This window comes from Aegilops tauschii, chromosome 2, assembly GCF_002575655.3.
Source record: "Aegilops tauschii subsp. strangulata cultivar AL8/78 chromosome 2, Aet v6.0, whole genome shotgun sequence".
Lineage (NCBI taxonomy): Eukaryota > Viridiplantae > Streptophyta > Magnoliopsida > Poales > Poaceae > Aegilops > Aegilops tauschii.
In genome coordinates, this window is record NC_053036.3 from 302126959 (window position 1) to 302144130 (window position 17172).

Here is a 17172-nt window from a genome sequence, read left to right on the forward strand (position 1 = left end):
GGAATCCAAGACTGCCAAATCAATGCAGATTTTTTGTCAACAATGAACAGAAATTATCTGTGCAGTTACTGTTCTGCATCTCTATACAGAGAGTTCATGGAGACATGAATCTCATATCACGACTCTGATGTTCCCTTCACTATGGCTCATAAGCTGGCCTGATGAAACAACTGGCTGTCGTAGCCTTGCAGGTCTACGAAGAAACGAACAAGAGCTACCGTGTGGTTGACGTTGCACCACCTTGGCTCATATCATTCTTGAAACCAATTCTTTACAGCTGCATCTTTGGTTGCACAAATCAAACATGTTACATGTGACTGTTCTAATAGTACCAGATGCCAGGTTCAACTTGCAGCTAAAAATAAGTTCATCTTTCATGGTAGAAGATGGTTCATTGTGAACCAGATCTCGACGCACAAGTTGCCGAAGACGAGGCGCCATTTACGGAAGCACAAAAGTTGGACGACGCGGCCCCCTGATTATCTGTAGCAGAAGAAACATTGTCCGAAGAAGCCGATGAGGGCCCAGAGCCACTCCCGTCCCTCGTTTCTAGCCGCTCCATCATGCGAGACACAGCAGCGATTCCGGCGTTAACCTCCCTCCTCACATCAGAACCAAGACTCGATATCGTGTCACTCCGAGAGAGCCACCGTTCCTTCCACCCACGGGTGTTCTTCGTTATCGAGTCCTTGTACCTAGCATTGTTAAGGGAGACCACAAATATAAGTTGGCTACAATAATGTTGGTTTTCCAATTCCAAAGGTCTCTGAAGTTTGAAGGAATCAGAGAGTATTACTTGACCGAAACCGACTGCAGGCGAGTCTTGAGTGTGTTTGAGAAAGATTGTGGATCGGATGGTCCAGCTCCATCCTGGTTGATGGGAGATGCTTCATCACCAGAAATTCTGATCAAGGTCATTATGTAGTGAGTGTTAAACCAATATACATGAGAAGAAGACAAAAAACCACCGATGTAGGCCGTCCGGTAGTTATGTCATCATATGAAAATAGGAATCACCTATCATTTGATCCAACAGGGCAGTTGGATGAAGTATTATTGTGCACTAGTATGTTGGCAGATGCTTCTTCCATGGCATCCACAGGAGCAGAGATTATAGCAGGAGAATACTCACTGTCCCCTACTTGTGGTGAATCTGAAGAAATCGGGTCACTAGAGGTAGTTTCAGTTGTCGAAAATACTACAATTTGTGTGCGACCGTGTGGTCCTGATCTTCCGCGGTGGCCTTCCCTTCTACCATGGCGGTGCGACCTACGTGTCACGGCAGCAGCGGCCAGGTGTTGCATGAGACGTTCTTCAAGCTCAGCATCATCTGTATCAACTGGTACCTGGGAGAAATAGCAGCATCAGCAGCAGTACAGGCATTGGGTGGATCGAGACATGGCAGCAAGAAAGCCATTGTTAGAAGGGCAATGGAAATGCGAAATGACACCTCAAAATGTCCGAGCATTGGATGGCGAAAAATGGCGGTCGTGCGTGAGCGATCTGCTTGCACATTCTTCTCCTGTTCAACAGCCTCAAGGAGCTCTTGACTGTAATTCAAGAATTTAAGTGAGACTTGGCTAGAAATGTACAATTGATCTCACTCCTGGTTTACATAAGAATTTCTACCTCAGAGGGTCCTTCATGCTGATTGCCTGCCAACACATGGGACACTGGGAACTTCTCTGGCACCTACAACATCAATTACATCAGTACATCAGAAAGTATATGATAAGGAGTCGCAGTTGCAACACAACGATGTGGTAAACCAATCAACCAACAGTTACAAAGAGAAATTGCAACTCTTCCGAATTACAAGTGACAGTCAATGGGTCATTGTAGTGATCAAGCTACTATATAGTAGTAACATGGCGTTTCATCTGAAAGTTCTGAATGAGTGGCAGAAGTAAGAAATGAAGATAAATGGTGCAGAACAACAAATCCTCCGGCCAAAAAGTGCAACGCAGGAAACCAATCATTCAGCATCCAAAATATAAACTGCAACTCTGGAAAATATAATGTGACTCTCGAATCAATTCATCGATGTTTCAAATCTTACCATGAACAAACTAACAGCAGCAAACTGCATACTCGCATGATAGTTTCAGGCAATATCATTCTAAATTTCTAACGGAATGGTTACAGAACTTGAGGGGAAATGCAAAGACAAGAAAGCATGGTCCTCACCACTCAAGGATGCACTGGAGATGGAAATCATGCTTGCAGCTTGTAACCTGTAGCAATTCAAAACAAGAAACCAGAACTTCAGACACGTCTACCACCGAATCGAAAGATTTCCATGGCCAATCACCATTACATCCGTAAGCGAGCGGTAGGTACCGTGGAGGGGTCGCTGTCGCAGAAGGCCTCGAGGCAGATGCTGCAGGCGTCGTCGCAGGCGTCCTGCACGCCGCCCTCCACGAAAGCCGCCGCCGACGAGAGCTTCTCCATCTTGGCTGCCTTCTCGTCCATCCCTCCCTCCCTCCCTCTCTGTTTACTAAGCCTATCAAGAACCGAGTCGACCGCAGAAATGGACCGCTGCCTCCCCCGCGCAATCCCTGCAACAACGCGAACGGCAAGATTTAGATATAAAATTCGCGCGGAAATCCAAGCAATCGAGGTCATTCCAAAACCAATCAAGATTGTATGAAGAAATGGAGGAAAATTCGCCCCCAAAATCGCACCTTATCCACCTAGCTAGACCCAAGATTAACAAAGCGAGAGATCGAGATCGAGTGGTTCTGACCGAGTATCCGGGCTTCTCGGATAAAAACAGCAACTCCGTGTGGAATCGTTCTCCTTTGGACGGCCGCGACGACGGCGACGACGGAGCACGTCTGCGCGGGGGCGACGAGGTCGACGAAGAAATGGCCGCTTTAACTCTCTTCTCTCTCTCTCTCCGCGTGCCCCTCGTCTGCTTCACGCCAATGACGGGTAGACCCAGATGTCGACCCGTTTTGGGGTCGCTAAAACTGGTGGGCCCGTCCTTAGTTTGTGCAGTTCCATCACTGACATGCGTGGACCGCCATACGGAGCAGGGTTGGTGGGGGTACGGTGTGGTGCTAATGTTATTATTTGGCTCCAGCTCTTCGATTTTTTTTTAGCTCTTGGATTTCACTCTGCAAGGATGTTTGAAAAAATCGTACTAAAGGATATTAATCATATTTTCCTGCAGAGACATACAGATATCTGGAATTTTTTTAGACACAGTACCCACTTTATTTAAGGAATTTGAGATATATATGTCCTTAGACGGAGTAGTCAGCCACACTCAGTGACCAACAGTTGTTAACATATGCGATTCTATATTCACATCAACAAATGATATCATTTCGAACATCCTGCTCCTGCCAAAATCTCCTTCGTCATCTTCCTATAGTGACACGTCGAACTATCACGGAAGGTATTGATGACCCAAAGGCAGTCGCTTGCAATTCTCGCCTTATGGACGAGCAAAACACTTGCGAGTGAGAGCGCCTCCTAGCAGACGAGTGATTCCAAAGTCTCAAAGACTCGAATACCTTTAAAAATGACAATTGAAGCTCCCATGATATCACCGTCAAAATTTATTACGATCGTCGTCGCCGCACCCTTACTATCTTGCTTGTCAAAGACAACATCGACGTTCACTCCAATAGCCCGTTGGAGGAGGGATCCAAGATGGCGTGATCACGTCCCTCTGCCTCGCCAAGTTGTCATTCTTCGGAGATTGTAGCACGTCCATGTCCGCCATGAAACTCCCAATGAAGCAATGTGTGGATAACGAACTCCAAAATATACTTGTATGAATGATCTTTTGTCGCGCATCCAAATTGCCAACAAGGTTACGAACACCATTGTCAACCCAGGTTGTGGAAGTTTCTCGATCAACTCAAAAATCAAGTTAGATGCTTTGCTTGCATGTGTTAGTACCATTAGCTCGGCAACTTCCTCTGAAGCTAATGTTCGCGTGCATTTGGCCATAGTACAATCAAATAGCGAGTGTATCCATGAGTCCAAGTCTGTGACAGCCCCACTGTAACGCCTTGGCCCTATTGTTGATTTCATCATTTCCATTACTCTCTTGTTCCTTTACTTTATTCTTGCGCTCTTAGTTCTAGTCACCAAACATATATAGGCAATGAGATCCAAATAGAACATGAAGATAAATCGTGAAGACAGATCCAATGTTGAAGACAAACCAATTATGAAGATAATGCAATGTATGTGACGCCAAACAAAAATCTTCAAGAAAGATTGGTGGTGGCGTTACCCATGGGAAGTATTATACCGAGACATGACGCACAATTATCATGGCGCTCTGAAGTCAAATTCCACATTAATGTCTTCACACTCAGAGTGTGTATCTTCATGAATTGAAGACATAGGTTACCTTGTGTGTTCCGCACCTAAGTCATCAACATGCATAAGCGTTAGGATGTGTGTCCATTCACAGGACATTTGAGGATTCTAAGATATTTAGCTCACACCGCAGCTTGCAAAATCTCTTCTCATCCAAAGGCTTTGTGAAGATATCTGTCAATTGCTTTTCAGTGTTGACGTGAATGATATCAATGTCTTTGTTCAGCACATGATTGCTGAGAAAATGATGACGAATCTGAATGTGCTTTGTCTTGGAGTACTGAACAGGATTATGTGCAATCTTGATGGCGCTTTCATTGGCGTAGTAGAGGGGCACCATCTTCTTATTGATGCCATAGACCTTGAGAGTTTGCTTCATCTAGAGAAGCTGAGCGCAGCAAGATCCAGCAGCAATGTATTCAGCTTCAGTAGTAGAAAATGGCATGTGCCAGATGTAGACTTGCGATCCACCTTGTCATCAGCATGATCAGCATCTGAGAATCCAACTAGATCAAACTCTGAGCCCTTTGGATACCATAATCCTAGCGTTGGGGTGTGAGCCGAATATCAAAGTATTCGCTTCACAGCGAGGTGATGTGAATCCTTTGGTGCCGCTTGGAATCGGGCACACATGCAAACGCTAAGCATTATATCTAGCCTATAGATGCACATAAGTACAATAAAGAACCAATCATGGAGTCGTATACCTTTTGATCAAACTCTTTACCATTGTCGTCGGAGCCCAGTTGACCGCTTGTTGGCATTGGCGTCTCGTAACCCTTGCAATCTTGCATTCCAAACTTCTTCAGACAATCTTTGAGATATTTCTCTTGAGATATGAAGATCACATTGCATCGTTGGCAGATTTGAAGACCAAGGAAGAATTTCAGCTCCCCCATTATGGACATCTGATATTGCTCTTACATCATGTGACTGAACTCATCACTGTATCTTTTGGCAATGAAGCCGAAGATAATGTCATCCACATAGATTTGGCATACAAACAGTTCTCCATCATATGTCTTCGTGAAGAGAGTGGGATCTAGAAAACCAGGTTTAAAGCCTTTGCTGTTCAGGAATTCTTTGAGTGTGTCCTACCAAGCTCGAGGCGCTTGTTTGAGGCCATATAATGCCTTGTTGAGCTTGTAGACCATGTCAGGATGCTTGGGATTTTCAAAACCAGGTGGTTGAGCAACATAGACTTCTTCTTCAATTTTTCCATTGAGGAAAGCACTCTTCACATCCATATGGTACAGAAGGATGTCATTGTGATTTGCATAGGCTAGCAGTATCCGAATGGCTTCAAGTCTAGCCACAGGAGCAAAGGTTTCATCGAAGTCAATCCCTCTACTTGTGTGTAACATTGAGCAACGAGAAGAGCTTTTGTTTCTGACTACTTGACCATGTTCATCTTGTTTGTTTTGGTAGATCCATTTGGTGCCAATAATATTGTGCTTGCGTGGGTGATGACGTTTGACAAGCTCCCAGACATTATTGAGCTCAAATTGTTGAAGCTCTTCTTGCATAGCTTGAATCCATTCTGGTTCCATGAAGGATTCATCAACTTTCTTGGGTTCGGATATGGAGACGAATGCAAAGTGCCCACAGAAGTTAGCTAGTTCCATATCTCTTGATCAAGTGAGCGGACCAGGTGCATTGATGCTATCAATTATCTTCTCAATCTGAACTTCATTAGCAACACGAGGATGAACAGGGTGAAGACTTTGCTGTTGCTGATCAATGTCTTCATCTTTAGCATTGTCTTCAGTCTCAGCATTGTCTTTACGCCGAACAGGGGCTGGAATCACAACTTCATCATCACCCTATTCCTCACTAGGGATGATTTCTCCAGTACCCATTAGCTTGATAGCTTCACTAGCCGGAACATCTTCTAGCACATCTCGTAGGTGCTCTGTTTGTGAGCCGTTAGTCTCATCGAACCGCAAATCTACAGTTTCAACCACTTTATAGTGAAAGAGGTTGAAGACCATGTAGGTGTGCGAATCCTTTCCGTAGCCAAGCATAAAACCCTCATGGGCTTTCGGTGCAAATTTGGAAGTGTGATGTGGATCCCTTATCTAGCACCTAGCACCGAAGACTTTGAAATAACTTACATTTGGCTTCTCACCTGTGAGTAGTTCATAAGATGTCTTCTTGAAGAACTTGTGAAGATATACTCTGTTGATGATGTGGCATGCAGTACCAACGGCTTCAGGCCAGAACTTTCATGGAGTCTTGTGCTCATCAAGCATCGTACGGGCCATCTCAATAAGAGTCCGGTTCTTGCGCTCCACGACGCCATTCTGCTGAGGAGTATATGGAGTGGATAGATCATGAGTGATGCCCAGTGTATCAAGGTAAGTGTCGAGGCCAATGTTCTAGAATTCAGTGCCATTGTGTAACGCCCACGATGCGGCTATATCTCCCACGTGTCGAGGCACGACTAAGAGGCATAACCGCATTGTAGGTATTGTCGCAAGAAGGGTCATCTTCACACAATCCCATGTAATGAACAAGAATGGGATAACGAGAGTTGGCTTACAATCGCCACTTCACACAATACATAAATTAATTCATACATCATCCAAAATCCACACATAGACCGACTACGGTCAAATCCAAATGAAAATAAGATAACCCCAAATGCTAGATCCCCGACCGTCCCAACTGGGCTCCACTACTGATCATCAGGAAACAAAACATAGTAACGACCACGTTCCTCGTCGAACTCCCACTTGAGCTCGGTTGCGTCCTCTACACTGGTATCGTCGGCACCTGCAACTGTTCTGGTAGAATCTGTGAGTCACGAGGACTCAGCAATCTCACACCCGCGAGATCAAGACTATTTAAGCTTATAGGAAAAGGATGGGGTAATGAGGTGGAGCTGCAGAAAGCACTAAGCATATATGGTGGCTAACATACGCAAATGAGAGCGAGAAGAGAAGCAACGCAACGGTCGCGAAGCTAGAAATGATCAAGAGGTGATCCTGAGACTACTCACATTCATGCATAACTCAACCGTGTTCACTTCCCGGACTCCGCCGAAAAGAGACCATCACGGCTACACACGCGGTTGATGTATTTTAAATTAAGTCAAGTGTCAAGTTCTCTACAACCGGACATTAACAAATTCCCATCTGCCTCATAACCGCGGGCACGGCTTTCAAAAGATAATACCCTGCAGGGGTGTCCCAACTTAGCCCATTATCAGCTCTCACAGTCAACGAAGGATAAACCTTCTCCCAAAAAGACCTGATCAGTCTCGGAATCCCGGTTTACAAGACACTTCGACAATGGTAAAACAAGACCAGCAAGACCACCCGCTGTGCCGACAAATCCCGATAGGATCTGCACATATCTCGTTCTCAGGGCACACCGGATAAGCTAAGCGTACAGGTACCAACGTAACCCAAGTTGCTAAGGGACGGTCCCGCACGGTGCTCTAGTTTGGACCAACACTCGGAGGAGCACTGGCCCGGGGGGTTAAAATAAAGATGACCCTCGGGCTCGCGAAAACCCAAGGGAAAAAGGCTTAGGTGGCAAATGGTAAAACCAAGGTTGGGCCTTGCTGGAGGAGTTTTATTCAAGGCGAACTGTCAAGGGGGTCCCATAAATCACCCAACCGCGTAAGGAACGCAAACTCAAGGAACATAATACCGGTATGACGGAAACTAGGGCGGCAAGAGTGGAACAAAACACCAGGCATAAGGCCGAGCCTTCCACCCTTTACCAAATATATAGATGCATTAATTAAATAGAGATATTGTGATATCCAAAATATCCGTGTTCCAACATGGAACCAACTTCAACTTCACCTGCAATTAGCAACGCTATAAGAAGGGCTGAGCAAAAGCGGTAACTTAGCCAAGCAACGGTTCGCTAGGAAAGGATGGTTAGAGGCTTGACATGGCAATATGGGAGGCATGATATAGCAAGTGGTAGGTAGCGCAGCATAGCAATAGAGCGAACAACTAGCAAAGCAAAGATAGAAGTGATTTCGAGGGTATGGTCATCTTGCCTGCAAGGTTCTCAGAGTTGTCAAAAGCTTGATCCTCGTAAGCGTACTCAACAGGTTCCTTGTTCACGAACTCGTCTCCCGGCTCTACCCACAGCAAGAACACAAGCAATGGAACCACAATCAATTGTGGGAAATGCACAAGCAACATGATGCAATACATGCATGATATGCGAGATGTGATATGCGATGCATATGCGTGTTCCGGAAGAAAAAGGATGAAGAAGGCAGCAACTTGGCAAACCAAGTATGCCACTGGAAAGATGAGATGATTTCGGTCTAAATCGATATAAAGATCACCGGAAACGGATGCACGGTTTGCAAATGGCAAGCAAAACAAGAATGACACGTTTCTGCGATTAACAGCAAGATAGCAACTAGAATACATCAAGTAACTATACTACAACACCCCAACATAGCAAAAAAGCATATGGCGGTAATCTACAGGAGATTCTTGACAAAAGATGAACACTGAGCTACGGCTAGATCACACCATAACAGGTTCAAACAAGCATGGCAAAAGTGCAAAAGATATCAGCTTCACAGACTTGGTGAAAATACTGAACATGGCTGAAACAGCATCAGGTAGCAATGTTCAGAGCAAGCAATCAACATGCTACAGGAACTTATCATAGCAAAACAAGACATGGCATGAATCTACGGAATGCATAGAACAAAAATTCCTTACTGACCATGAGCCAAAAAGGATCAGAAGATATGATGGCACCCATGTAAACATAGCAACTTTCGTTAACAGGTTTGAGACTTAGCAGAAAATAGAGCATGGCATTAACAGAATTATGAAGGCATCTTGGTGAGCTTGATTCACTCATCACAAAGCAATGCATGACAAAAAAAGGATACCTACAGCAAGATGGCATGTTTATGAAGCTAACCATGGCAAGATAAAGTTCATAGAATGTATGGATCAACTACAACAACCTTGGCAAAATTGAATATCATGTTAACAATCTGCCAGAAATATTTTATAGCAAAAGTAGAGCAAGATTGAGACATGCTAGGGCACTCGATAGTTGCAAACAGGGACATAGATAGATAGAGCACAACTATATCTACAAAACATCCTTAGTGATCATGCCCAAAAGAAGCATGGATGTCACTGTAGACACATGGATACATGGCAACAAAATAACAGCAGTAACAGACTTAGCAAAATTCTGTCCCTGGAAACAGAAACATCACGAAGCCTAGTTTGCATGCTTGTGCTAGTCACCACATAGATCACAAAAATACGTCGCATACACCTCTGTAAAGATGGCATGGCATAGATCAAAACATCTGTAGAGCTCATGCCCATAAGATGCACACATCAAATGCAACAAAAATAACAAAACATCAAATTCTGATAAGTAACAGCAGTAAACATCATATAGCACTCTTGCACCAGAGATTTGGGCATCAAGATGAACTCAAACGAGCATCGCACAATGGAACAAAATGAAGAGCATCTCGTGGCGAACATTTCGATATATCATACACGCAAAACGGAGCAATATGCAATGAGATATGCCATGATGAACAGAGCAACATTTTGTGATAAATTCGAGACTTAGCAGAAAACGAGGGGAAAGTCAACCTTCAGATCTAGGGTTCGGATCGAGGCGTGGACGTCGAGGCGGGCCGGAGCTCGTCGGAGATGGGCGGCGCGGCGGCCGGAGTGGACGGGGGAAGGTCGCCGGGGCGGGGTCGACCGGATCCGGCGAGGGAGAGGAGGCGGCGGCGGACGGGGAGACGGGGGCGCGGTCGCCGGAGTGGTGGACGGGCGCGGTGGCGCGGGGCCCGACGAGGACGGTGGTGATGCGGGCGGCGGTCGGCGGCGGGGCACGCCGGTGATGGAGGGCGGAGCAGCGGGCGGCGGCAGGAGGCCCGGGGCGCGGGCGACGGGGGCCTCCTCGGGTGCGGGCGGCGACGGTCGAGCCCGCGGGCTGGCGACGGTGGAGCGATGGCGCTGCCGCGTGGCGGCGTCTGATTGGCGCGGGCGCGGGCGCGGTTCGTCCGGCGCGGGACGGACGCGTCCGGCGGCGGAGAGGGGAAGGGGTAGGGTTTGATCTGCGCGAAAATTCCGGGGAAGCACATATATATAGGTAGAGGGAGCTAGGAGACTCCAAATGGAGTGCGGTTTTCGCCCACACGATCATGATCGAACGACCGAGAGCATGGAAGTGATTTAGGTGGGTTATTGGGCTGTTTGGAGGGGGGTTTTGCTGCAACACACAAAAGGCCTTTGCGGTTACCCGGTTAACCGTTGGAGCGTCAAACGACCTCCAAATGGAACGAAACTTGACAGGTGGTCTACCGGTGGTATACCAAGGCCACTTGGCAAACCTCGGTCCATTCCGAGAACGTTTAACACCCGCTCACGAAAAGAGACAAGAGGGGTGCGCCGGTGCATGTGGGAGTGTCGGATTGCAAAACGGACAATGGGGAAAATGCTCGGATGCATGAGACCAACACGTATGCAAATGAGATGCACATGATGACATGATATGAGATGAATGACATGAACAAAATGCAAAACGAAAGACAAAACCCAACCACGGAGGGAATATCATAACACATAGTCGAAAATGGCAAGAGTTGGAGTTACAAATATGGGAAGTTACATCCGGGGTCTTAGAACACTCCATCACTACGAGAGGATCTCGTCCCGAGATCCAGGACTGATGGAACTCCGGATATTCGGAACGGAGGTGGTCCTCGCGCTCCCAGGTGGCTTCTCGGTTGGAGTGGTGCGACCACTTCACTTTTAGGAATTTGATTGACTTGTTGCGAGTCTTGCGCTCAGTTTCTTCAAGAATAGCAATGGGGTGCTCATGATAATACAGATCTTCTTGGAGGTCAATCTCTTCGAAGTTGATGGTGCGCTCAGGAGTCTTGAAGCACTTGCGAAGTTGTGACACGTGGAACACATCGTGCACGTTCGCGAAGTCGGAGGGAAGCTCAAGTTGATAGGCGAGGTCGCCTCTTTTGCCAATGATCTTGAAAGGACCCACATATCTAGGGGCAAGCTTCCCTTTGATACCGAAGCGACGAGTGCCTTTCACCGGAGAGACGCGGAGGTAGACATGGTCTCCGATCTCGAAAGCCAAGTCACGGTGCTTGCTATCATAGTAACTCTTCTGGCGCGATTGCGCGGCTTTGAGATTTTCACGGATGACTTTACACATTTCTTCAGCGTCTGTGATTAAGTCATTGCCAAGAAGTTGGCGTTCACCAGTCTCTGACCAATTTATAGGAGTACGACACTTTCTTCCATAGAGAATCTCGAATGGGGCCTTGCCCGAACTCGCTTGGAAGCTGTTGTTGTAGGAGAACTCGGCATATGGAAGACAATCTTCCCACTTCATGCCAAAGGAAATGACACAAGCCCTGAGCATATCTTCAAGGATTTGATTGACTCGCTCGACTTGCCCACTAGTTTGAGGATGGAAAACTGTGTTGAAGCGAATGTTGGTGCCCATGGCCTTCTAGAAGGAGTCCCAGAACTTAGAAGTGAAGATGCTTCCACGATCTGAAGAAATCAATTGTGGAATGCCGTGCAAGGAGACAATCCTGGAGGTGTATAGCTCTGCCAACTGAGCTGCTGTGATAGATTCTTTGATTGGAAGGAAATGAGCCACTTTAGTAAGCTTGTCGATGACAACGAAGATAGCATCATTTCCGCGCTTGGACTTAGGAAATCCAGTCACGAAGTCCATTTCGATATGATCAAACTTCCATTCTGGAATAGCAAGAGGTTGGAGGAGACCAGCTGGTCGTTGGTGTTCTGCTTTCACCCTTCGACAGACATCACATTCATTCACGAATTGAGCGATTTCCCGCTTCATTCGAGTCCACCAATACGACTGCTTGAGGTCATGGTACATCTTCGTACTTCCAGGATGAATGGAAAGAAGAGAATTGTGTGCCTCGTTCATAATGACTTTCCTTAGATCACCTTTAGGAACCACAATCCGGTCCTCGAAGAATAAAGTGTCTCTGTCATCAATGCGATAGCACTTGTATTTGGAAAGACCCTTGTCAATACCACGTTTCACCTTCTTCACCATGGTATCCAGGAGTTGTGCCTCACGAATTTGATCTTCCAAAGTAGGAGAGACTAGGAGGTTGGCAAGAAAGCCTTGAGGAACAACTTGGAGATTCAGCTTGCGGAAAGCTTCACAAAGATCCGGTTGGAAGGGCTTGAGAATTAAGCTGTTGCAATAAGCCTTCCTGCTCAAAGCATCTACAATGACATTGGCCTTGCCTGGAGTATATTCAATACTCGGATTGTACTCTTGAATCATCTCGACCCATCGAGTTTGCCTGAGGTTGAGGTTGGGTTGAGTGAAGATGTACTTGAGACTCTTGTGATCGGTGAATATGTCCACTTTTCTTCCCAACAAGAGATGTCTCCATGTTATTAATGCATGGACAACTGCCGCCAACTCAAGATTGTGAGTGGGATAGTTCTTTTCGTTGGGCTTCAACTGACGAGAGGTATAGGCCACAACTTTCTTCTCTTGCATTAACACATCACCGAGACCTTGAAGAGAAGCATCACAGAAAACTTTGAATGGTTTGGATTCGTCAGGAGGAGTTAAGACAGGAGCTGTGACGAGTTTCTCTTTGAGAGTGTTGAAAGCAACGTCACACTCAGGAGTCCAGACATACTTCACATGCTTCTGGAGGAGGTTGGAAAGAGGCTTTGCAATCTTAGAGAAATTCTCAACGAATCTTCGGCAATAGCTTGCAAGACCAAGGAAACTGCGGAGCTGCTTGACATTCTGAGGAGGTTCCCAATTCACAATTGCAGACACCTTCTCAGGATTAACAGCGATGCCCTTGCCAGAGATGATGTGACCAAGGTACAGAACTTCATCAAGCCAAAACTCACATTTGGAAAACTTCGCATAGAATTGATACTCTCTAAGCTTGTCGAGCACCAATCGCAAATGTTTGGCATGATCCTTCTTATTCTTGGAGAAGACAAAAATATCATCGAGATACACCAGGACGAATTCATTGGTATAGGGGTTAAAGATGAAGTTCATCATTCGAGAGAATGTTGGAGGAGCATTGACAAGGCCGAAAGACATGACAGGATATTCATAAGAACCAAAGCTTGTTTTGAATGCTGTCTTGGGAATATCTTCTTCACGAATGCGAATCTGATGATAACCCATTCGAAGGTCAAGCTTGGAGAAGACTTTAGCACCTTTAAGTTGCTCGAATAGCTCATTGATGTTGGGAAGTGGATACTTGTTCTTGATTGTCTTCTTGTTCAATGGACGGTAGTCGACACAAAGTCGGTCCGTGCCATCCTTCTTCTGGACAAAAAGAACACCACAACCCCATGGAGATGAACTCGGTCTGATCAAACCCAGACGCTCTTGTTCATCGAGCTGTTTCTTCAATTCCTTCAGCTCCTTGGGTCCAAGCTTGTATGGACGCTTGCAAACGGGTTCAGTGCCGGGCTCATGATCGATAACGAACTCAACTGGCCGGTGAGGAGGCATACCCGGAAGCTCTTCTGGAAAGACATCTTGGTACCTACAAATGACTGGAATCTGAGAGATTGCATCCAACTCGCCCTTCTCATTGAGAGAAAACAACCGAATGGTTTCATCACGAGCGGCATAGATGATAACATCCTCAGAAGAGTGTGTCAATTTAATTTCCCTGGCAGCACAATCAAGTTGAGCCTTGTGCTTAGAAAGCCAGTCCATCCCGAGAATTAGATCAATATCCGAGTCACCAAGAACAAAAGGTTTAGACAGAAATTTATAGTTGCCCATCTTGATAGAAACCTCCGGAATCATTGTGGTAGCCCTCATAGAAGAGCCCGGAGAAACAACTCCCATGGGTTTTTCCAACATTTCCGAAATGAAATCATGCTTAGCAACAAATGATCTTGACATGAAACAATGCGATGCACCAGTATCAAATAAAACTTTTGCAGGAATATCATTAACTGAGAGATTACCCATTATCACATCAGTAGATTCCTCCGCTTGAGCTGCATTCATCATGTTCACCTTTGCAGACTTGGGATTATGCTTGACCACTGCATTGCTGGAAGATCTCACAGGAGGAGGAGGCGGAAGGCGCCTTTGGTTGAAACACTTGTTAGCATAGTGACCTTTCTGCTGACACTTGTTGCAAGTCACCTCTGAGAGTGGACGATGATAAGGAGCATTCGACTTTGGAGCTTGATTCTGAGACTTGTTTTGATAGCCAGGGTTGGGTGGGTGGGAAGATCCATGGCCACCTTTGTTCTTCTACTGGAAAGGCTGACGAAACGAAGGAGGAGGAGGCAACCAGAACTTCTGTTGCTTAGCAGCCACTAGTGAGGAAGAAGAAGACTGAACTGCGTCCCTGACTCTCTTCTTAGAAGCCTCACACTTGAGCTGAGCAGCCTCTTGCTTCAGAGCCATGTTGTAGAAATCATCATACTTGGTCGGCTCAAAAAGCACGAGAGGTAATTGCAGATCTTCTCTTAGGCCACCTCTGAATTGATAGATCATGCTCTTTTCATCAGGAACGTCTTGCTTAGCGAAGCGAGCGAGTTTCTGAAACTGGGTATTGTATTGATACACGGACATGCTGCCTTGCTTGAGATTGCGGAACTCCTCACGCTTGCTCTCAACAACACTTTGTGGAATGTGGTGAGCTTTGAAGTCTCGGCGGAAATCATCCCAGGTAATCACACAACCTCCTCTGGAATCTTTGTATTGTTGATACCACTCGGCAGCTTGATCCTTGAGTTGAAAAGAAGCGAACTTGACAAAGTCCTCAGGCCTGACATTGCTACATTCAAAATGCTTGTTGATGTCCACGAGCCAATCATCGGCGTCTGTGGCCTCGGCACAGTAGCTGAAAGACTTCGGCTGATTTGCGAGGAACTGGTTGAGGGTAGCGAAGTGAGGCTGATTGTTGCCTTGGCCTTGATTTCCTTGATTGCCTTGCCCTTGGGTGCGCTCTTGCAAGAGTTTCAAAATCGTCTGAGCATTGGCATTGGTGGCTGCCATGATAGCTTGCCATGCCTCCGGAGGCGGAGGTGGTGGCGGAGGGTTCGCCTGACTCCCCTCATTGCGTTCCGGATTCTGACGCGTTGGCGGAGCCATCCTGAAGAGGGTGACATCCGTTAGCATCTTGATAGACAAATAGACAAGTTGAATCAACGGATAGAAATTGCAACATATAGTCTTCACAAAAAAAACATTCGAACGAGGATGAACGAATGAATTCCCTAGTAAACCATCACACTTCCATTAAAGTGAGAAGCCACTTGATAAAGGGTTGATGAATAAAATAACAAGGTGCAACTGGAACAAATAAGTGGTAAGGATTACCCAATCTCAAACCAAATATCTGCGGGAAGAAAAGCTAAGAGCTACTTGAATCCCACCTATAAACTCCCGAAACTTTCTGGTTATGCAATCTGGTGTTGGGGATACAGGGGACACAAAATATATCACCCAAACTAGCAATCCCTAGATCCAGCTGTATCCATCCGTCAACACATAACCAAGAAACCTTCGGAAATCGTGTACCTCAACCTTCGAAAAGCATCCGTTATACGAGTTATGGCAATACTCCCGAACTCCCGCCCCAGTACTGGGTGGCGTCGAGGTGATCTCACCAACAACTGCATAAAAGAGATTTTCGATGTCGGCGAAACTCAGGTATTCCAGAACTGCAACGATAAAATTGTGACGACAACACCTCGGAGGTCAACTCCCCGGGACACTGCCACAACCCCTAAATGTCAGGAGGCACCAAGAACAATGTTCTCGTCACAAAACCATCGGAACGATTCCAAGATACCCGCGTGATCCTAAATTTTTTTTTGTGAAATTTGAGGAGAGAAGAGTCAAAACTTCTACGTCAGGAGGCCTCACCAGAGCGACGAAGGGACTGAGGAGTAAAAGAATCCTACTCTCCGATATATATAATCCACGACTCAAAACAGTTTTGTTCTAGACTCAACAACGCCAGCGATTCGATCAAGCAGGGGGCTCCTAAGTCGGGGATGGCTCTGATTACCAACTTGTAACGCCCACGATGCGGCTATATCTCCCACGTGGCGAGGCACGACTTAGAGGCATAACCGCATTGTATGTATTGTCGCAAGAAGGGTCATCTTCACACAATCCCATGTAATGAACAAGAATGGGATAACAAGAGTTGGCTTACAATCGCCACTTCACACAATACATAAATTAATTCATACATCATCCAAAATCCACACATAGACGGACTACGGTCAAATCCAAATGAAAATAAGATAACCCCAAATGCTAGATCCCCGATCGTCCCAACTGGGCTCCACTACTGATCATCAGGAAACGAAACATAGTAACGACCATGTTCCTCGTCGAACTCCCACTTGAGCTCGGTTGCGTCCTCTGCACTGGTATCGTCGGCACCTGCAACTATTTTGGTAGAATCTGTGAGTCACGAGGACTCAGCAATCTCACACCCGCGAGATCAAGACTATTTAAGCTTATAGGAAAAGGATGGGGTAATGAGGTGGAGCTGCAGCAAGCACTAAGCATATATAGTGGCTAACATACGCAAATGAGAGCGAGAAGAGAAGCAACGCAACGGTCGCGAAGCTAGAAATGATCAAGAGGTGATCCTGAGACTACTCACGTTCATGCATAACTCAACCGTGTTCACTTCCCGGACTCCGCCGAAAAGAGACCATCACGGCTACACACGCGGTTGATGTATTTTAAATTAAGTCAAGTGTCAAGTTCTCTACAACCGGACATTAACAAATTCCCATCTGCCTCATAACCGCGGGCACG

At 46.2% G+C, this 17172-nt stretch overlaps 1 protein-coding gene across 2 annotated transcripts; it reads right to left on the reverse strand.

Annotated features, from left to right (window-relative positions):
• Nucleotides 1-225: 225 nt before the first annotated feature.
• On the reverse strand, nt 226-2929 carry LOC109781606 (E3 ubiquitin-protein ligase RHF2A). Of its 2 annotated transcripts, none has more exons than XM_020340194.4 (8): nt 2747-2929; nt 2341-2558; nt 2188-2234; nt 1630-1692; nt 1451-1550; nt 1018-1346; nt 797-904; nt 226-695 (listed from the first exon to the last, which is right to left on the reverse strand). In XM_020340194.4, exons 2-8 carry the CDS (start codon nt 2470-2472, stop codon nt 392-394), a joined length of 1083 nt encoding a protein of 360 aa, XP_020195783.1. In that variant the 5' UTR covers nt 2473-2558; nt 2747-2929; the 3' UTR covers nt 226-391. The 2 variants fall into 2 exon arrangements, with proteins under 2 accessions (XP_020195783.1, XP_045088946.1); XM_045233011.2 differs by having other exon boundaries at nt 2685-2843.
• Between the last annotated feature and the right edge of the window lie 14243 nt (nt 2930-17172).

What these genes read in the sequence shown, in the direction of transcription:
- LOC109781606 (XM_020340194.4), bottom strand. Translation starts at nt 2,472, where the DNA reads ATGGACGAGAAGGCAGCCAAGATGGAGAAGCTCTCGTCGGCGGCGGCT. An exon ending in GCGACAGCGACCCCTCCACG is followed by an intron (nt 2,235 to 2,340) that starts GTACCTACCGCT and finishes GAATTGCTACAG; the next exon opens with GTTACAAGCTGCAAGCATGA. An exon ending in CAATGCTCGGACATTTTGAG is followed by an intron (nt 1,347 to 1,450) that starts GTGTCATTTCGC and finishes TATTTCTCCCAG; the next exon opens with GTACCAGTTGATACAGATGA.